This window comes from Corvus cornix, chromosome 10, assembly GCF_000738735.6.
Source record: "Corvus cornix cornix isolate S_Up_H32 chromosome 10, ASM73873v5, whole genome shotgun sequence".
NCBI classification, from domain to species: Eukaryota; Metazoa; Chordata; class Aves; order Passeriformes; family Corvidae; genus Corvus; species Corvus cornix.
This window is the reverse complement of record NC_046340.1, coordinates 880,661-897,210: the sequence shown is the minus strand read 5'-3', so window position 1 is coordinate 897,210 and position 16,550 is coordinate 880,661. Positions and strand designations below refer to the sequence as shown.

The 16,550-nt window shown below is 44.1% G+C and overlaps 2 protein-coding genes across 6 annotated transcripts in view; both read right to left on the bottom strand.

Annotated features, from left to right (window-relative positions):
* Positions 1–1,613, bottom strand: part of MYO5A (myosin VA) — a 98,644-nt gene extending 97,031 nt beyond the window's left edge. The window contains exon 1 of the mRNA XM_039557407.1: positions 1,463–1,613. Within this exon, the coding sequence (XP_039413341.1) occupies positions 1,463–1,489 (27 nt within the window). The 5' untranslated portion in view covers positions 1,490–1,613. The remainder of the gene's footprint in view (positions 1–1,462) is intronic.
* Positions 1,614–4,528: 2,915 nt separating this feature from the next.
* ARPP19 (cAMP regulated phosphoprotein 19) lies at positions 4,529–15,814 on the bottom strand. Of its 5 annotated transcripts, none has more exons than XM_039557888.1 (3): positions 15,636–15,814; positions 10,707–10,829; positions 4,529–8,050 (listed from the first exon to the last, which is right to left on the bottom strand). In XM_039557888.1, the coding sequence occupies exons 1-3, from the start codon at positions 15,678–15,680 to the stop codon at positions 7,880–7,882; spliced, it is 339 nt and encodes a 112-aa protein (XP_039413822.1). In that variant the 5' UTR covers positions 15,681–15,814; the 3' UTR covers positions 4,529–7,879. The 5 variants fall into 5 exon arrangements, with proteins under 5 accessions (XP_039413822.1, XP_010389489.1, XP_010389488.1 ...); XM_010391187.4 differs by lacking the exon at positions 15,636–15,814 and adding an exon at positions 13,041–13,388; XM_010391186.4 differs by lacking the exon at positions 15,636–15,814 and adding an exon at positions 13,044–13,387.
* Between the last annotated feature and the right edge of the window lie 736 nt (positions 15,815–16,550).

Sequence of the window (16,550 nt, the reverse complement as noted above, 5' to 3'; positions counted from 1 at the left end):
AAAGGATTCAACCACTCAGTGAAGAGAATTCAAGGTCAGACGAGGTTGGAAATAAAAAAAGAAAGTACTCTGATCCACACTTTATGAGACATTTTAATTCCATAAGAACATCAACAGAGAGAGAGAAATCAAAACCACATTTCCAATATAACTCCTTACACAGAGGTCTATGGGGTGCCTGGAAACAACAACCACAGCTCTCTTGACCAGAACGGTAAATTTCATCCCTCTGGCATAGTTCAAAGAGACACTCTTGTACAAGACACAGAACACCAAGGTGTGCCATGTCACTGATGTATTTAGTATTCCTTAGGGGGTGCAGGCATGCTCCTCACCTCTCTCATTCAGTCTCTCCTACACAAATATATTCCAAGACACAGGCAACCTTGCTGAAGGGACTGTCCAGTTTGATTTGGCCTGATGCACAGCCAGTGTGATGTCCCACCACTCCAGACTGGGAGGACTCTACAAATAAGGTGACCTATTCATGTCAAAACAAAAAGTCTGTTCCCTTTCCTTCCCTGCAGAGTGCTAGACTGGGGATAATCCTGGAGTATTTCAGCAAGTGGCTGGAGGATCTAGATGGTGTGGCTTTCCTAACAACACTCTTTGACTGTGCAAGCCTTTTGAAAGAAGTATTTGGAGTTTGCCATGTTGTACTGTCCTGCTCAATTCCAGTGACCTCTGTCATCCCTTCTGCCCTTAAAGACCTGTTGGCTGTCATTTTTTTCAGATTTATGCATTAGCTCAAGGCAGAGCAATGTAAACAATGCATTGCTAGAGGTGAAAACAACCATTTCCACATCTCAATTTGCAGGCTTTGCCATCAAGATGCACAGGACAGTAACTGTTTCCAGGCAGAAGCTGATGAGATACTAACACACAAGACTAAAAAGATTAGAAAAATGTCTGATTAAAGAGCATATGAGAGTCACGCTGCGCATCACTGTTGACTGCAGGGCTTCTGAACGGCTGCCAGAAGAATATAATCCAAAGGTGCAGTGTCACCAAAAACCGTGGTTGAATATCAAAGCGCTTATGTCGTAGAAGCCGTTCCTCCTCAAGGAGCGGGACGGTGTTCCCGAGGCGATAACCGAGCCGCCCCACCGCGCTGCTCCCCGGCCGCGGCGCATCCCCCGAGCCGCCGGAGCCGCCGGAGCCGCCGCGGCCGGAGCGCGGAGCCCGCACGGGCGGCGGGGCGGGAGGGAGGGGCGGCCCGGGGCTCCCCGCGGCCCGGGGCTCCCCGCGGCCCGGCCCCGCCGCCCCCCGCCCGGCCCGGGCGCCGAGCCCCTCCGGCGCGGCGGGGCCGGGACCCAGCGCCCGCCGGGATGCGGGCCCGGCTGGGGGAGCGGGGCCGGCAGCGCCCGCCCCCCGCCCGCGCCCTCCCTGCCCCGCCGGGCCGCCCGCCCGGCCGCGCTGCCCCCGCCGCCCCCGCGCAGCCCCGGCCCCGCCGCCGCCCTACCTTCGTGTAGAGCTCGGAGGCTGCCATGGCGCAGGGCGCGGGCGGGCGGCCCCTCTGCGGCAGCCCGGCGGCGGGAGGCGGAGGCGGGCGGGAGGAGGAGGAGGAGGAGGGGGGGAGGAGGAGGAGGATGCTCAGGCGGCGGCCCGCGCCATGTTGCTGCTACCTGGCGGGCTCTGTGCATTGTGGGAGCGGCGGCGGGGCCGGGCAGGGACGCGGGGCGGGCGATGCCTCCCACCGGCGGGCGGGACGCGGCCCCGGCCCCGGCCCCGGCCCCGGCCCCGGCCCCGGCCCCGGCCCCGGCCCGCTCCCCCGCAGCCCGAGGGGGCGATCGATGGGGCTGCGCGCCCCCTCCGTTATGCTAGAACCGGTATTCCTCCTCTCCCTCACCATCCTGGGGTTTTTATAATTAATTTTATTTTTTCTCTCATAGACCGAGCAAATTGCTCGTTTCTTCATCAGGGGTGTTTATAATTTTGGCTGGCCCCCAGCCCGTGCTCTGCTGGGGGCGCGGAGGAGGCTCCGCACCCTGGGCACCAGCAGGCGCAGGAGCGGTCCGGTCCCTTCCTTTCACCGGCGCCGGTCCTCTCTCAAAGCCGGCGGGAGATGAGCCTCGTCGCGCTGGGTTTACATCCTGCTGCAGCCTCTGTGTGCCTGGCTGCCATCCTACCACCCCTCCAGTTATTCACATTGTGCATTTGGCATATATTTCTCAGGTTTTGGGTTTGGTTTTTTTGGTTTTGTTTTTTTTCCAAGTTTTCCAGTTTTGGGGGTTTTTTTCTCTCCGATTTTAATCCCATCCTTCAAATTGTTTACAGCCTCCTTCAGCTTGATTGCATCTGTCGTTCAAACCATTACTGAAAGCACTAAAGGGAAATGGGCCCAAACCAGTTCCTTCAATAATTAAGTCCAGTTGTTACCAAGACACAGAGGTACACATCTTTGAAAAGTTTAATATCCATGTCAAATCGGAATGAAAAGCCTACTCCATGTTCCAGCAAGGTCTCAAGATGACACCCCACTGCTTTATGAATCGTTAATGTCTGTTTTTTACAGCTCAGGTTATGACAAGAGTTCTTCTGACAGCAGAACTGAAGATACTACTCTCTTTCTTGGTTTTCCTTTTTCACCTTGGAATTGCATCCTACTACTCCAAGTAGTCCAAAATACAAAACAAGTTTGAAATATGTATGTTTGCCACACTGTCCACCAAAGTGCTTTTGACTCTTTATCCTCTCTCAGAATTCAGCTGTTTTAGCTAACAGCTGTATTCCAGTGGGTAGTATCAGTACTGCACCTGAAACTCACCGTGACGGGAAAGAAACAGACAAACCTTTACAGAGAGACTGATGAAAGAGATGGGTCAGAGATCACTCATCAACTTAGTAACAGAGAGAGAAAATGCTATCCTGACTCCTGAAACAAACACTCCCAATAGATGCTTAGCTGGACTTTGCTGCTGCTATCTAGGAAGGAGATGGAGAAAGTAGCAAGTACAAATGAAAAATAGCCAAGATGAAAATATGGAGCTTACCCAGAGTTGTTTGTATTAGGTGCAGATATATGGCCTTCACAGCTAGGAAACTAAGGTTGGTAAATTCAGAATAGAGATTAAAACAATGCATGATTATGCTGGGAGAGTTCAAAATAATGTGAGCTGAATTTTAAAAATACTTTTTTTTTCCATGTTCTACCCATATGTCCAGGCTTATCAACCACAACTGCTGTTGCTGTCCCATGCCAGGAGGCTCACTCCCATCAGCAGAACAGGACATTCACTCTCAGTGCTATAAAAAGCCCAGAACAGGTTCCTGGGAACTGCTGTCCAGGTCAGGGGTGAGGTTTTGGCTAAGCAGTTTACATAGCTGCTCTTCATCTGTATGCCAAGGCACACCACAGAGATCTATACTAAAGCGACCAGTCATCCTTCATGTGCAACACTGAAATTGTGAACTACTGAAAAGTCAGTTTTGTTTTCAGATAGGACCTGGACCTCCCCTCTGACTGTGGGATGCTTCCTAGCCGTTATTTTGAACCCTTTCCTCAGGATATCTATTCTAAATTCAAAGACACTCATTTCAGGAGTTCGCCTCGACTGTGGATTACTGATCTCAGCCATTCACAGCTGGAGCTCAGGAGCCAAATGTAATTATAAGCGACAGCAAAAAATAGATATCTGAGTCCAAAATATGCTATGATTTGACACAATTTGCATAAACCAGGATTTCAAATCTGCCATTAAGGACAGAAATTGGGGGCACTGAAAGTTGCCAAGAAACAACCTGTTTGTAATATATCCAGACTGACTACTTATTACTTTTAAGATGCATCTCCTGCATCAAATATTTGCTGGCAAGATTTTAAACGACCTCATCTCTTACCTTGCACATCTTCTTGAAAAGATGGCACTTTTTTCAGAGCACAGATCCCAGGGTGTTCCAGATAACAAAGTATAGCTGATGTAACTGACACAGTCCACATGCAGAATTTTATACTGAATTTTTATGTCATCTGTCCTATCTTTCTTCTTACATCTGTGTTCCGTTCACATCTATCATCTGTTCAACTGTGGCAGAGAAATTCCCTTCTCACATAGGGCTTCCTATTCTGTTGTAACACTGTACGACAAGCGAGCAGTGAGTTCTCTGCCAAGCCCATATTCTCACACTCCATGGACCAGGCCTGAAGACTTCAGCTGTAGAAAACAAACAGGGCTGGTTTCAGCCAGCACTGATGAGCAGTTAAGAACTCTGAAATTTAATGCAAGAGACGTGTTGGAAGAGAGACAATTGTGTACCATGCAGGTATGCAGAGCACAGAGGGTGTTACTGTAACCTTGGGCACTGAGCTAACTGTGTAAGTAACACCCTATGGCTCTCGAAGCTGTGCAAAGATCAGTACCCCAGCCTCAGACTGACTGGGAAATTAGCGGGACTTTTTCCAGCATTGTGATTTCTGGAAATGTTGCCATATTTAGGCCAACAGTCTAAAGCAATGCCAACTTCTTTGCACCAGGCTGGTTCCCAGACATCCCCTTCATTCAGTGCAAGGGACCAAAACAATCATCTGTTACGGAGTTTTCAAACAATAAGCTTTAATTGCCTTAATAGAAAAATAAGCACTGAAATATATATAAATGTGATTACATTAAAGTAATTCTGTAGTCTAACATACTAGAAACCAAAGCCCAGTCATATTTTAATGATACAGAGTAGCAAGATTTAGGGTTTAGAAATTTTCCACAGAGAATACCGAAGTATCCAGTATTGTTTAGGAAACCACAGTAAAGATGAGACAAACCTCCATGTTGCAATAAAAACTAAGTAATTCAATTTATTCTGTATACTATACAATGTGTAAGTTTGTAAAGAACAGTTGACATTTTTATCACCTTAACATCTTGACTGGGTGTAAATATGTCCAACAAAGTGTACTCCTGTGGCCTTTACGCAAACACTGTCCTACTACATCAAGAACAATGAGAGAGAAGCCTTTGGTGTTAACAGATTTGGGGACATATCTGTGAAGTTGTAATTAATCCACTTAACTATCTCAAATAAAATGTTGGTGCTATCTTCTATTACAAGCCTACATGAGTACTACTCTAACAACTAAACACCATCTATTTTTAAAGGCAAGATATGAAAGGGACTGCCAGTCTATAGTGTGGACAGGTTTTCTTTGAAAAAGGCAATTATCAAATGGTAAAACTCATATAATACATTATGTACATCAGTTTGGATAGCTGAGTTATCTTGCTGGAGTAAGCTGAAAGTAAGCATCGATTTGCAGTCATGTTCCATTTACTGTTAAGTGACTACTGGACTTAAGTTTTATACAGTGTATAGAATCAAAATAGCTGTGCCTGCTGCTGAGGTCTGTCAGATGTGAAGGCTCATAATCAGTCACTGACCTAGTTAGTATTACAGTACTTCAAATATACACGTGGATAATATATTCAATTCATAGCAGAATTTGTAGTAATCTTAGGAACTGCAAGTCACTGAGTGAGCATCAGAAGAGCTTGTGTTGTCCAACCAGCAGGGCAAGCTGAGTTGTAGCTAAGTGAGTGGAATGTTTAAATTTAAATGGCTATCTTTTTAAACCTTCCCAAAGATCAAGAGAACTCACCTTAGGGGAGCTACAGAATAGTGGCACCAGACAATACACAGCAAGTCACCTTAAGCTGTTCAACATTTCTTTCAGGCCCAGTCTTATCATTAAGTTTCAATTTCATTTATACAAAGAAATAAAGAGGGGTTTTCACATTAGAACAAACATCTGTAAAAAGCAGCTTGCTTCAGTATTCCAGTTTCTGTGTTATTCTTCCAGCCTAATTTCTTAAAGAAGTCAGGTAGGTCCATTTCTTTCAAACTGCAAAAAGTTCTGCAAAAACCACAAATTATTTGTAATACTAGGGGAGTATAAGGAGTAAGGACAAGCTTGACAAAGCCCATCTAATTACTAGAAAAGGGCTGTATGGACTTGAAAAGAATCAGGTTAGCAATTTTGAAATTCTCTGGAAGTGCTTCTCTGAATCAAAACCCTTACCTAGACACTGTATGTTCTGACCAGAACAGGACCAAAGAGAGACTATTCATTTTCTCTTGACCACCTTGTTTGCCTTTAGAAGAGAGCACTGCAGAAGATATGGGCCAGCACTGGTTTTGACTAGCAGTCCTTTATACCCCAAGACCTTTCTGAATATGTCAGCACAAAGTACAAGCTTCTAAAATCATGCATCTTTAAGTATTTTCTCTTAAAATACTCACACTGGTGCTTTGTTCTTAATAGGCTGTTACCAAACTATTTTTTAAAAGAGAGGCGTTCAGTAAACTGATCTTCCCAAAGAGTTTCTTGTTCCCCCAAAGAATGTGAAGGCTGTGACTACTTAAATGAAAATCAATTATATTATGGATCATACACCACTTACAATATTCTGATTTCATTGAACTAACATGCTTTTAAATGCATCAATTCACCTGGCTAATATCAACTATGTATTTTGGCTATCTAGTACTTACAACCTTCATCATAAACATGAAATGGAGTTCATTCCTATTTTCTGATATGAAAAGTTACCTATTTCTCAATAGGTCATTATAGAAATACCTTTCCAGATATTTATTTTCCCAAAACCAATGAGGGGCTGCTGTAGAACACAGAAAAGGAAATCGTTTACTACCTCTTCAGGAGTCCAAGAAAAAAAAAAAGATACCTTTCTGCTTCCAGAAGTCTAAAATAGCCCAAGGGTAACTGCATATCAAATGCTAGTGAGCCTAGATATGGTGTTTGCCACACAGGGAACTCTCTAGAACAGTACACTTAGTCATATTCCATATCAACAGAGCATTTCTGCTTTAAAAGCTTAAACAACTACTGAAGAGAAAGGGCACTTGCCTGCAAATATAGGCACAAATTCCAGATTTATATTTGAACGCTGGATATTGTTGTGAAACAAAATGTACAACTGCAAAAGCGTGTGAGTCAAGTGTAAATGTGTTTCACAAATTTCAGGTATACAATTTTTACTTTCAGTAGCAAGATTCTGGGCTCTTAGTTTCAGGACAAGACTTTGAAAGATACAGAATCACTTGTGCTTTGATTGGCACATTATCTGCTTTTTAAAATGTAAAACTAATAGACGTTTGCAAAAGGTTGTGCAAAACTATTGTATTTACAAAGAATGGCACAAGAGTGAATTCAACAGTCTATGCACATGCACACTTCATCCACATCTTCAACGAAAGTGTGTCCTAAGCTACGGAACTGAAAAGAACACCAGCTTCAACAGGCAGTTGTCAATAAGCACTAGGTTCACAAGAGTTATGCCAGAATGGGCAAATATTGCCCAAGTAAAAACTCTATTGTTAAAGCTGAAACAGGTTTAAGGCCGTTCAAGTTTAAAAGCAGAAACAAAATTCAATCAGAGCCCTGTCTTTGTTTTTATACATGCTTTACCATCCAGCAACTTGTGGTCTAAACCTCTATTTTAGACAACAAACCCAAACACGGAAGAAAAACCCAACACAACTGGAGGTTATATTAAATACAAATATGCTGTAATTAAGATGAAATAACAAAAGCATAAACATTAGAAGTTGTAAAACTTGCGATGTCACTTGCTGGAACCAGTCCTACACTAGGAAATGGGCAATATGTACATTTTCAAGTAGATTACATTGCTCTAACCAAACTTGTCCTTTTAAATCAGTGCATTGTTCTCAACTAGTCCAAATACTACGTTTTACTCTTAACAGTATTCCCTTACAATAGCAGCACATGCTATCGCTACCTGCAAAGCTGTCAGTCTCATGACTTAGTGTAAGAAAGAAAAAGGGGGATGTGAGGGTGGGTGAGAAATAACTATTAAGGAGAAAGAACAGGAATGAGAATAATCATGCAGTTCAGCTGTTCTCGTCAGCCAGCCAGCTTGCTAGCAACAAGAGATGGTTTCCGCTGTGGAAGATCCTGTGGAGTAGGAATATGGTCACCAGTGACTTCTGTCTTGTCAGGAGCTGCAGTAGGCAGTTGCTTATTCTTCATCTTTGCTTTAGCCATGTTGTAATCACCAGAATCAAAGTATTTTTGCTAGAAGACAAAACACATATACTTAAAAGCCTGAAATCTTATCAGATGTATACACTGAATTACATTGTTAAATAGGTATTTTAAATTTTAAAAGGTTGTAAAATCTCCCTGATTCGTCAAGGTGGCTCTACATTGATTAAAAAAAGGTATTATCAAGACTACTAAGCACAGATAGCTAAACTCTTAACATCATTGTGAACATTATTGTGAACAATAATGCGAACATTATTTTTGCCCTGGTTTTACCAAAAGCTCATCTCCCACAACTGAAACCTTGGGGTTTGCAAATTTTGTTGCAGTGAACAGGTTCTGCTACACAGAATAACCAAACAATGCACAAATTAAAGCTGGAGAACAGAGCCTGGTCTATCACATCAGAGATCAAAGCAGCATGAAACTGCGTGCTAACAAGAAAACCCCTTCTCTGCACATGTTAAAACAGTGAAACTATAATCCCTCAAGTTCCCAAACCAATTATTTAGCAAAGTCAAATCTACTGTACAGTCCTTCTGAACTATGTCAAGGAAATTATTATCCCACATTCCATTTTTTTCTGAATACAAAAGTAAATTAAGTTTGAAATTCCTTGTTGAAAAACAGTGTTCCTTAATATACCAGCAAGTTTTTATTAGCATTACCTTTAAGAGCAGCCACATTTCTCAGAATATTAAATTATCTATGCATGTCAAAGCCAAATGACTGTTATTTATCCACATCACGGTGAGATGATGCATGGAATTTCATCCCAGCTCTGCATCAAGTTTTCAACTGCTCCCTGACACATTTTGCAGGAATGGTTGCATTGTTTTTACGTCTTACCATGAGGTCTACCACTAAGATACTTGTAATCCATTATTTTGAACAGATTTCATATGAGGCAAAAAAAATTAGATTCAGGATTAAGATTTACAGCACTAACTACTCTTACAATCACAACCATCTCTGAAGAGCAGAGTCTTCAGTTAGTTTTGTACAAGCTTAGTCCTCAGTCAGCTGAACAACAGCCATCACTACCTGCTGTGTCTAAGTGCTTCCAGGCAGCACATTGCCATCAGTCTTTATTCTGCATTAGTACCAACCAGCTGCAAAATGCTCAGCATTTTCCTGATTTATTCTAGCTTCTCACAGATGGCCTGCATTTGAGCATTCCCTTCAAACCAATTATGTCTGTCCAAGTGCCTCTGTGTCAGAAACACTACCTGAAAGCACACACACTACCCTCACTCTATTTTAAACCTTCCTTGGTACAGGCAGCCCAGTGTACACCAGAATCTCTATCAAGTAAAGATACCTCCTCATTTAAGACACCGAGCACACTAAACTGAAATAATAAAAAATAAAATGGAAGAAAGCTATATCACCACATCAGGAACTGCAGAAGGCATATCATGAACTGGAATCCACAAGTTTATGCTTTTACCAAGAGTAGCAAAAGTCAATTAAGATGGCCATTGATCTGTCTGTGCTCAAATTTGAAAGTAAATGCTGCAAGAACCTTTGCATTCAATAGTGTATAATTAAGATGAAGATATTGTACAGGTTGTTACTGCCTGTGGTGAGATTTTCTCACGTTTGCACCAAGTGCAAGCAGTCCTAATTCCTTTATGGCTATCAATCCTTGCTGAGTGAATGCTGGCCTGCTTTCCTGAGATATCATCACAATACATAGTCACCACTCCCTTCTGTGTCTACACATACCCTGAACCCGATGAAGTCTCATTCAGGCTGCCTTTGACCTCGCAGCAGCATAACTCAGAGGGAGTCGCCTCATCTACCACCTGCCCAGGCCCAGCAGCCATTAGCTGCTTTGTATGTTCCAACTTAGGAGACAAACATTATCCAAAAAACCTGCCAACAGCAACAATTCCCAAGAGATGTTACCAGATAGCACAGATTTAGATCAGCACTGAACTCCACCAGCTGGTTTGCCAAGTATTTATACTTGGAATCATTTCCTGTACTGAAAGGGCCCAGACACTAGTAGAAAAAAACACACAACAGTGTGACAGCAATGAAAGCACCATCAGAAACAGTGACATACTAGGATTATTCCAAGAACAGGGTTCTAGCATGCCTGAAAGGCATTACATAATCACTCTATGAATAATTACACTAAAAAAAAATCCCCGATCAAATAGCTAAGAAAATAAGAGACACTGGTTAGATGTGGAACAATGCTGAAATATTCACTCACTCTTCATTCTTCTATCATTATTTTTTGGTCTGGGAGTATATCCAGAATAATACTACCATTCTCAAACCACTAATGTCAGATGATGCCTGGTCTAACAGCAGACACCAAACTTTCATGTGCTAGAAACATGGATAAAAGGAGTGGACATCAATTTTGGGGGTTAAGAATGAGCATGATAAAATCAGGATGAGTTTCTATCCTAATGTTTTTTCAAGTCTATCACAGCAGCTTCTAAGTTTAATTTTTTATAACAAGTGTGGTTGAGCCACTGATGCTGTAAACAGCTATCCTGCCAACCTGGCATTTGTTTTGCAGAGACAAATTTCTCTTCCTCGTGCTTTCTCAAAATTTAAAGTTCTTAGGACTCGTTCCATGCAAAGGCCTGTGGAATGGGAAAAAAAATCGCAGATACAGGAATTTTGGATTTTGTTGTCCATACCCTGTGGACAATAAGGAACTTACTCCTTTTTGAAGCCTCTTCCTCAAGAAGTCTGAGCCTCCTGGCTTCTGGCCCAAATGAGGGTATCTTGCTTTCAATTTTGCTTCTTCAGCTTTTTCTGGACTTATTACCTTATCTTCCATTTCCTGAAAGACAATCAGTGATACTCTAAGTGAAACATACAGCACTGTATATTTATGCAGAACAGCTTTGCAGGTAATACACCCACATGCCCATTGCTGCTACCAAGTGAGCATAACAATTATCTGATTAGACATTTTCATACATTCTTTCTCAAATCCTGACAGCAACTGAAGGGGTTCAACCTCCCCTTTTAAGACACCCTTCCTGGAGATACTGAAGATGTGCACACTTCCCCCTTAAATAAAAGTAGTTTGAATTATTCAAGCTTGAAAAAAAAGCCTCAAAGAAAACTTTTTTTTTTTTTTGGTCAAAACAAGGAGTCCACTAAGAACAAACAAATGTTGAATACTGAGCAAGAACCACAGGACTTTTTTTCCAAATGCCCATTTCGTCATTTAGTTGCACAGGCAGACTGGCACTTCCACTGCCACGTTGATCTGTAAGGCTGCTTCAGCTGTAATGTGTTAATATTCACTGTGAAACAGTCTCAAAAACATGCCTGCTGTTACATTAATAGCAATACTGTGTTTCTCTATACATGTCTATAATTATCCTGAAATTATGAGGATGAAGACAGTTGGATAGTGCATTTGTGTAAAATAAAATGCCTGTTTTATGAGTATACCGTAAAACATGGATGCTCAAAATAATAATTTAAGAGATACTCATTTGGCTAAACTGCAATTTGTTCACTGGCCTCTACTTCACACTCATCTGGTCCACATCCATGTAGCAATTTGATGTATGAAGTACAAGTTATTCTACTGGATAGTTTCTAAAATATCTTTCATTCAAAATCCTTGGTTTGTTTTTTTCCACTATTTGGCCACAGCCTTTTTTTTTTTTTAATGCAAACCACTGCTAGTTCAGAGAAAATATGTAATGATTTGCACTGACTGCTGTAGTGTAGAATTGTTATTATCATCTGAAGTCACAAAAAGACTTTCAGGCAGGAAGTAAGAATTGCCATTGAAATCAGGAGGATTTAATTCATCTATGACTAAGATTTCATGTCCACTTAAGAGCTGCTTAGGCAGCCCCTTCAGACTCTTTTCCATGCCTGTCATCATCCTTTGCATTGCATCAATCAGCATGACTGCCTGTACTCCCTAGTAAGGGGTTACAGAAACTGATTCAGCAGAAAAATAACCATTTAATCATTTTTTTTCTTCTCCCCTTGTTGGGCTGTTTTGTTTGGATCGGTTTCCAGAGCCTGGATGACCAAGCAGCTGCACAAACAGGTATGTTAACACAGCAGCAGGGAGGACAGGAACACAAGGAGCTGGGAGCTACTTAAGCCAGAACTGCTGAGGAACGAGAGCCACCACCACCACACTCGCCTATCCCTAGGTGCTCTTCTCTATTCCTTGTAAAATGCTCCAGGTTGTGTAAGATTCAACATCTTTCTGGTAAGATGCCTCAGAAACAAACATTATAACATTATGATGAACAGATATACATGATTTAGAATATAACATTTTCTAGTTGCTCCACTTAGCCACAACACCTCAAGGACAGCTTTGCACAATACAACAGGAAGCTGAATTAACGGTCCTCCCAAGGAAAAAATAGAAACTCTCATAACAATTGAAGAGAAACTTCTGTGACAACAGGAACCACTGCTTTTTATTAGATGAAAATGCAGCTAGGCAATACAATGCAAAATACAAACACAAATAAAGGGCAAAGTTTCCCTGACACTACGGACAGAGAACCACACTACTTCTCACGAGGCAGTATCACGCTAGCCAAGCCTGCAGTTCTCGTGCATTACAAAGATCACGCAACTGCTGCTCTCCCTATTGTGGTTCATCAGAATGCCAACATGGACTGGATTTGCTCAAAAGTAATCCTTTCAGCTCAACACTTTCAACATCTAATGCTGAATCACTGGGTACTCACTGCTGAGCCAACAGACAGAGTATTTGAGGGGGCATTATTTTGCCACTAAAAACCAAAAGGACGTATTTTTTAAGATGAGAGGACCAACAATAAATAGCTTAGATAAATATGTATTCACGGTGCATCAAAGGAGACATTTATACAAATTCACAGGGCTGACAAATTATGGCACAGCAAGCAATCCAAACACAAACACTGTGTTACGCATCAATGCAGCTCAAAAGGATACAGAGCACGGCTGCTTCTTCTTGATGACCAACAACTAAGACTCAAAAACACACGGAACACAAATGAAAGAATTTCAATACCACGACCTGGGGTGTCAAACAAACCAGCTGATGGCAGGTTCAAAAAATACTTAAGACAACAGTTCTTCACATAAAATACAGTTAAGCTGCAGAACTCCTTGCAGAAGGATACAGGGGGTGCCAAGAACTTAGATTCAGAAAGCAATTCGATGTGTTCATTTGCAGCTCAGAAGCCTTTTAGATCAGATTGCTGAGACCTCGGAGAGTTTTCTTGGGAAGATCACTGCCTGCACGTCCTGATCTTATATTCTTCTGAGGACTAGATGGTATTGAACACTCTCGGAGATGTGCTGCTGAGCCCCGAAGACTTTAATCCAAGCCACTCCTACATTCAGAACATTCTCCCTTGAATTACAGAAGCAACAACCAAGTGACTAACAAATGACTGGGGAGTGGGCAGGAATCAAGATATACCACGCTCTTCTTCCCAGTGACAACCACACAAAAGTTATAATTTTAGTTCTCTACAGGAATCTGACACAGCTCATGAAGTCATTAAAATGATCTACCAGGAAGGCAGTAGTTACCTAACTCACTTAAAAGACAGCTTTTGCTTTTAATCTTTGCAGTGGTTCTAGCGGCATAAAGTTCTGTATCTGCTGGACAACTGACCTGCATGACTATAAAAAAGAGCCATCAACCTTTTAAAACTCTGGTATGAATGGCTCATCTTTACCAGAAGACATTAGACAAAATGCAAAGCAGAAAATGGGAAAAACATGGCAACAGCACAACCCTACAGCAAACTGATGTGGCAAAAGCCAGTTCAGCAACAAAATGCACCACCTCTAACAGTTTTCTGAAAAATACAGGCTTTTAAGGCAAAAAGAGTCAACCAAACATACGTTTTCCTATATCCAAACTTCCTTTGTTTCTGAACTTCCCCGTCACTGTCCTGAGTTTTCATAGCAAGAACAGGAAATGCTGGTCTTTGGCAGATTTTCAGTTTGTATCACTGTAGGTAAAAACCTTTCTCGCTCAGCACAAGCTTCTTACAGCATGTCAGAAAAGTTTAGAAAAAATTTCTGATTATGAAAACACTGCCTCAAAGTTCATTTAGGGGCATCATCTTTTTTAAGCATACATACAAGTAAGTACTGCAAAATGGGTTGTTTATGTAAGTGCTCCAGAGCTAAGCATTAACTGAGTGAATGTTCAATTCTGCCTACCCAGACAAATAGTTTTAGTGGAGGTTAATATTGCAATGTCATAACGGCACTGATATCACAGTATCAGACTAAGACATAATCTTGCAGAAAGCCAAGTTTTCTTTTATTGACGTTATATAATTTTTCTTGAACACCTTATAAGAATAAAACTAAATTAGGAGATCAGCAAGGAACTCCCGTCTCTCAAATAAAGGGTAATTTTTCCAAGCACTGCATAAACATGACATTTCAAGACTTCAGTCTGAAAGTTCGTTAGGAAGATCAGCCCCAGTCACCTGACTTCATAAGAACACCCTAGAAGGCATTACAATAAACTTGCTGCCACATGTTTAACTATGCTCTTATTACAGAGCTATTCTAGGAGTGCTGCACAGGCCAGGGACTTATTTTTATAGGCTTTGAACAGGAACAGTATCCCTTCAGCAGCCTACCTAGCATGAACGTTAAGCCACACTGCAGAACACACCTATTTAAGAGCAGATTACAGACCTGCCTAAGAAGCTGGTTCTGATTACAGCACCTATTGAGAAGGTATCATTCCATATTAACTCCTAAAGCTCTACTCGTGCGACTAACTCATATTACAAATTGTAAATTATTAAACAAAAACTTATCAGATGAGGTAGATTAAGCTTTTTCTTTTAGCGTCCTTCAAAGCAGTACTTGTGTTTCATAACTTCTCCGGATCATAGCCGCGGGGATTGCAACCAGGCTCCCACAGCAATGACAAGACTAAAAAACAAACGGCTTCTTAAAGTCACAGCACAGCCATCTATGAAACCAAATCCCACTTGAGTAAACGATACAATTATTAGCTACAGAGATGACATAAGAGGGCCACCACAAGATAACCCAGCCAGTTATTCTTTCTAGAAGCCTTAACTAGCACAGGTCACGGTCGTTGTGATTTGGGTATTTTTTCTCCTGAATTGATTACATTAAAAGCGGAACATTTTCTAGAAGTGAAACAGACGTTTAGCCTCCGGATTGTGGCTGGTGCCCACCCCGCCGCTGCGATCGTGAGCCGCAGCCCATCGCGCAGCACGGCGCGGCCCGCGCAGCATCCGGAGGGAGCGGGGCCGAAGCCGGAGAACGAGAGAGGGAGCGCCATCGGCCCGGCCAGGCCAGAGCACACCGCGGATCGCCAGGGAACACCAGCTCCCGAGCCATCACGGTGGTGCGGCTCCTCCGCCTCCAGCCCCACACGGCCGCAGGCGGCGGGGCCCGTCCTGCCCGGAGAGCGCCGCCCGGCCCTGCTGCGCGGCGGCGGACAGCCCGGGGCAGCCGGTACTCTGAGGGGCGGCCGGGCCCGGGACACGCTGCGGCCCGCGGGGCTCGCTCAGCTGAGGGAGGGAGAGGCTCGGCCCACGCCGATGGAAGCGGGAGAAGCCCCGCGGGCCTCCCTGTGCTTCTCGGCCCGGCCACCCACCTTCTGCTCCTCGGCCGAGGCGGGCTCGGGGCTCTCGGCAGACATGGCGCCGCGGCAGCGGGACGGCGGGGCCGGGAAGGAGGGAAGCCGGGAAGGAGGGAAGGAGGCGGGCGGGAGGCGCGGCCGCGGCTCCTCCGCGCTGCTGCTGCTGCTGCTGCCGCCTCCTCCCGCACAAGATGGCGGCGGCGCGCGCGACGGCGCGTCGGCGGGGCCAGACTTCCTCCGCCTCGGCCCCCGCGCGCGCGGGCTGGGGCTCGGGGGCGGGATCCGCCCGCGCTCCGCGCGTCACTTCCGGGGCCGCGGGTTCGGGACCCGGCTCCGGGGGCAGCGCTGGGCGGCTCTCAGAGGCTGCACTGCCCCGGTGTTCCGCCCGTTAGAATCACGGAATTACAGAAACATTAGGGTTGGAAGAGACGTTCAGTATGGTCCAGTCCACCCGTAGAGGCGTCCCTGTAACCACAAAACCACATCACCCGGAGCCAGAGGCAGACGTCTCTGAAACGCTTCCGGGGATGGCGACTCCATCGCCGCCCTGGGCAGCCTGTTCCAAGGCCTCACCAGCCGAACACTGAAAACTCTTCTGGTATCTAATGACAATCTCCCGCGTCTCAGCTTAAGGCCACTTCCTCTGGTCCCCTCACAGGCCCCCACCTCACTACAACCCCTAACCCCGGCTTGTCAGGCCTGCGTGGCCTCCCCTGCTCAGCACCAGGGTAAAGGGAAAAAAACCTTTACTGCTTGGCTGAAGTTAGTTGTTTTGGCCACTTTTAGTGATCAAAATACAAGGAGCCGAGTCCTCAGCAGCTTTACTCGAGGATCTCTTGAATCCCAGACAGCAGCTGACAGGATAGGAGGTCTCAGTCCCCTGGAACTCCCTAACAGCACAGGATGAAGTTATACGGAGTATTTTATTCC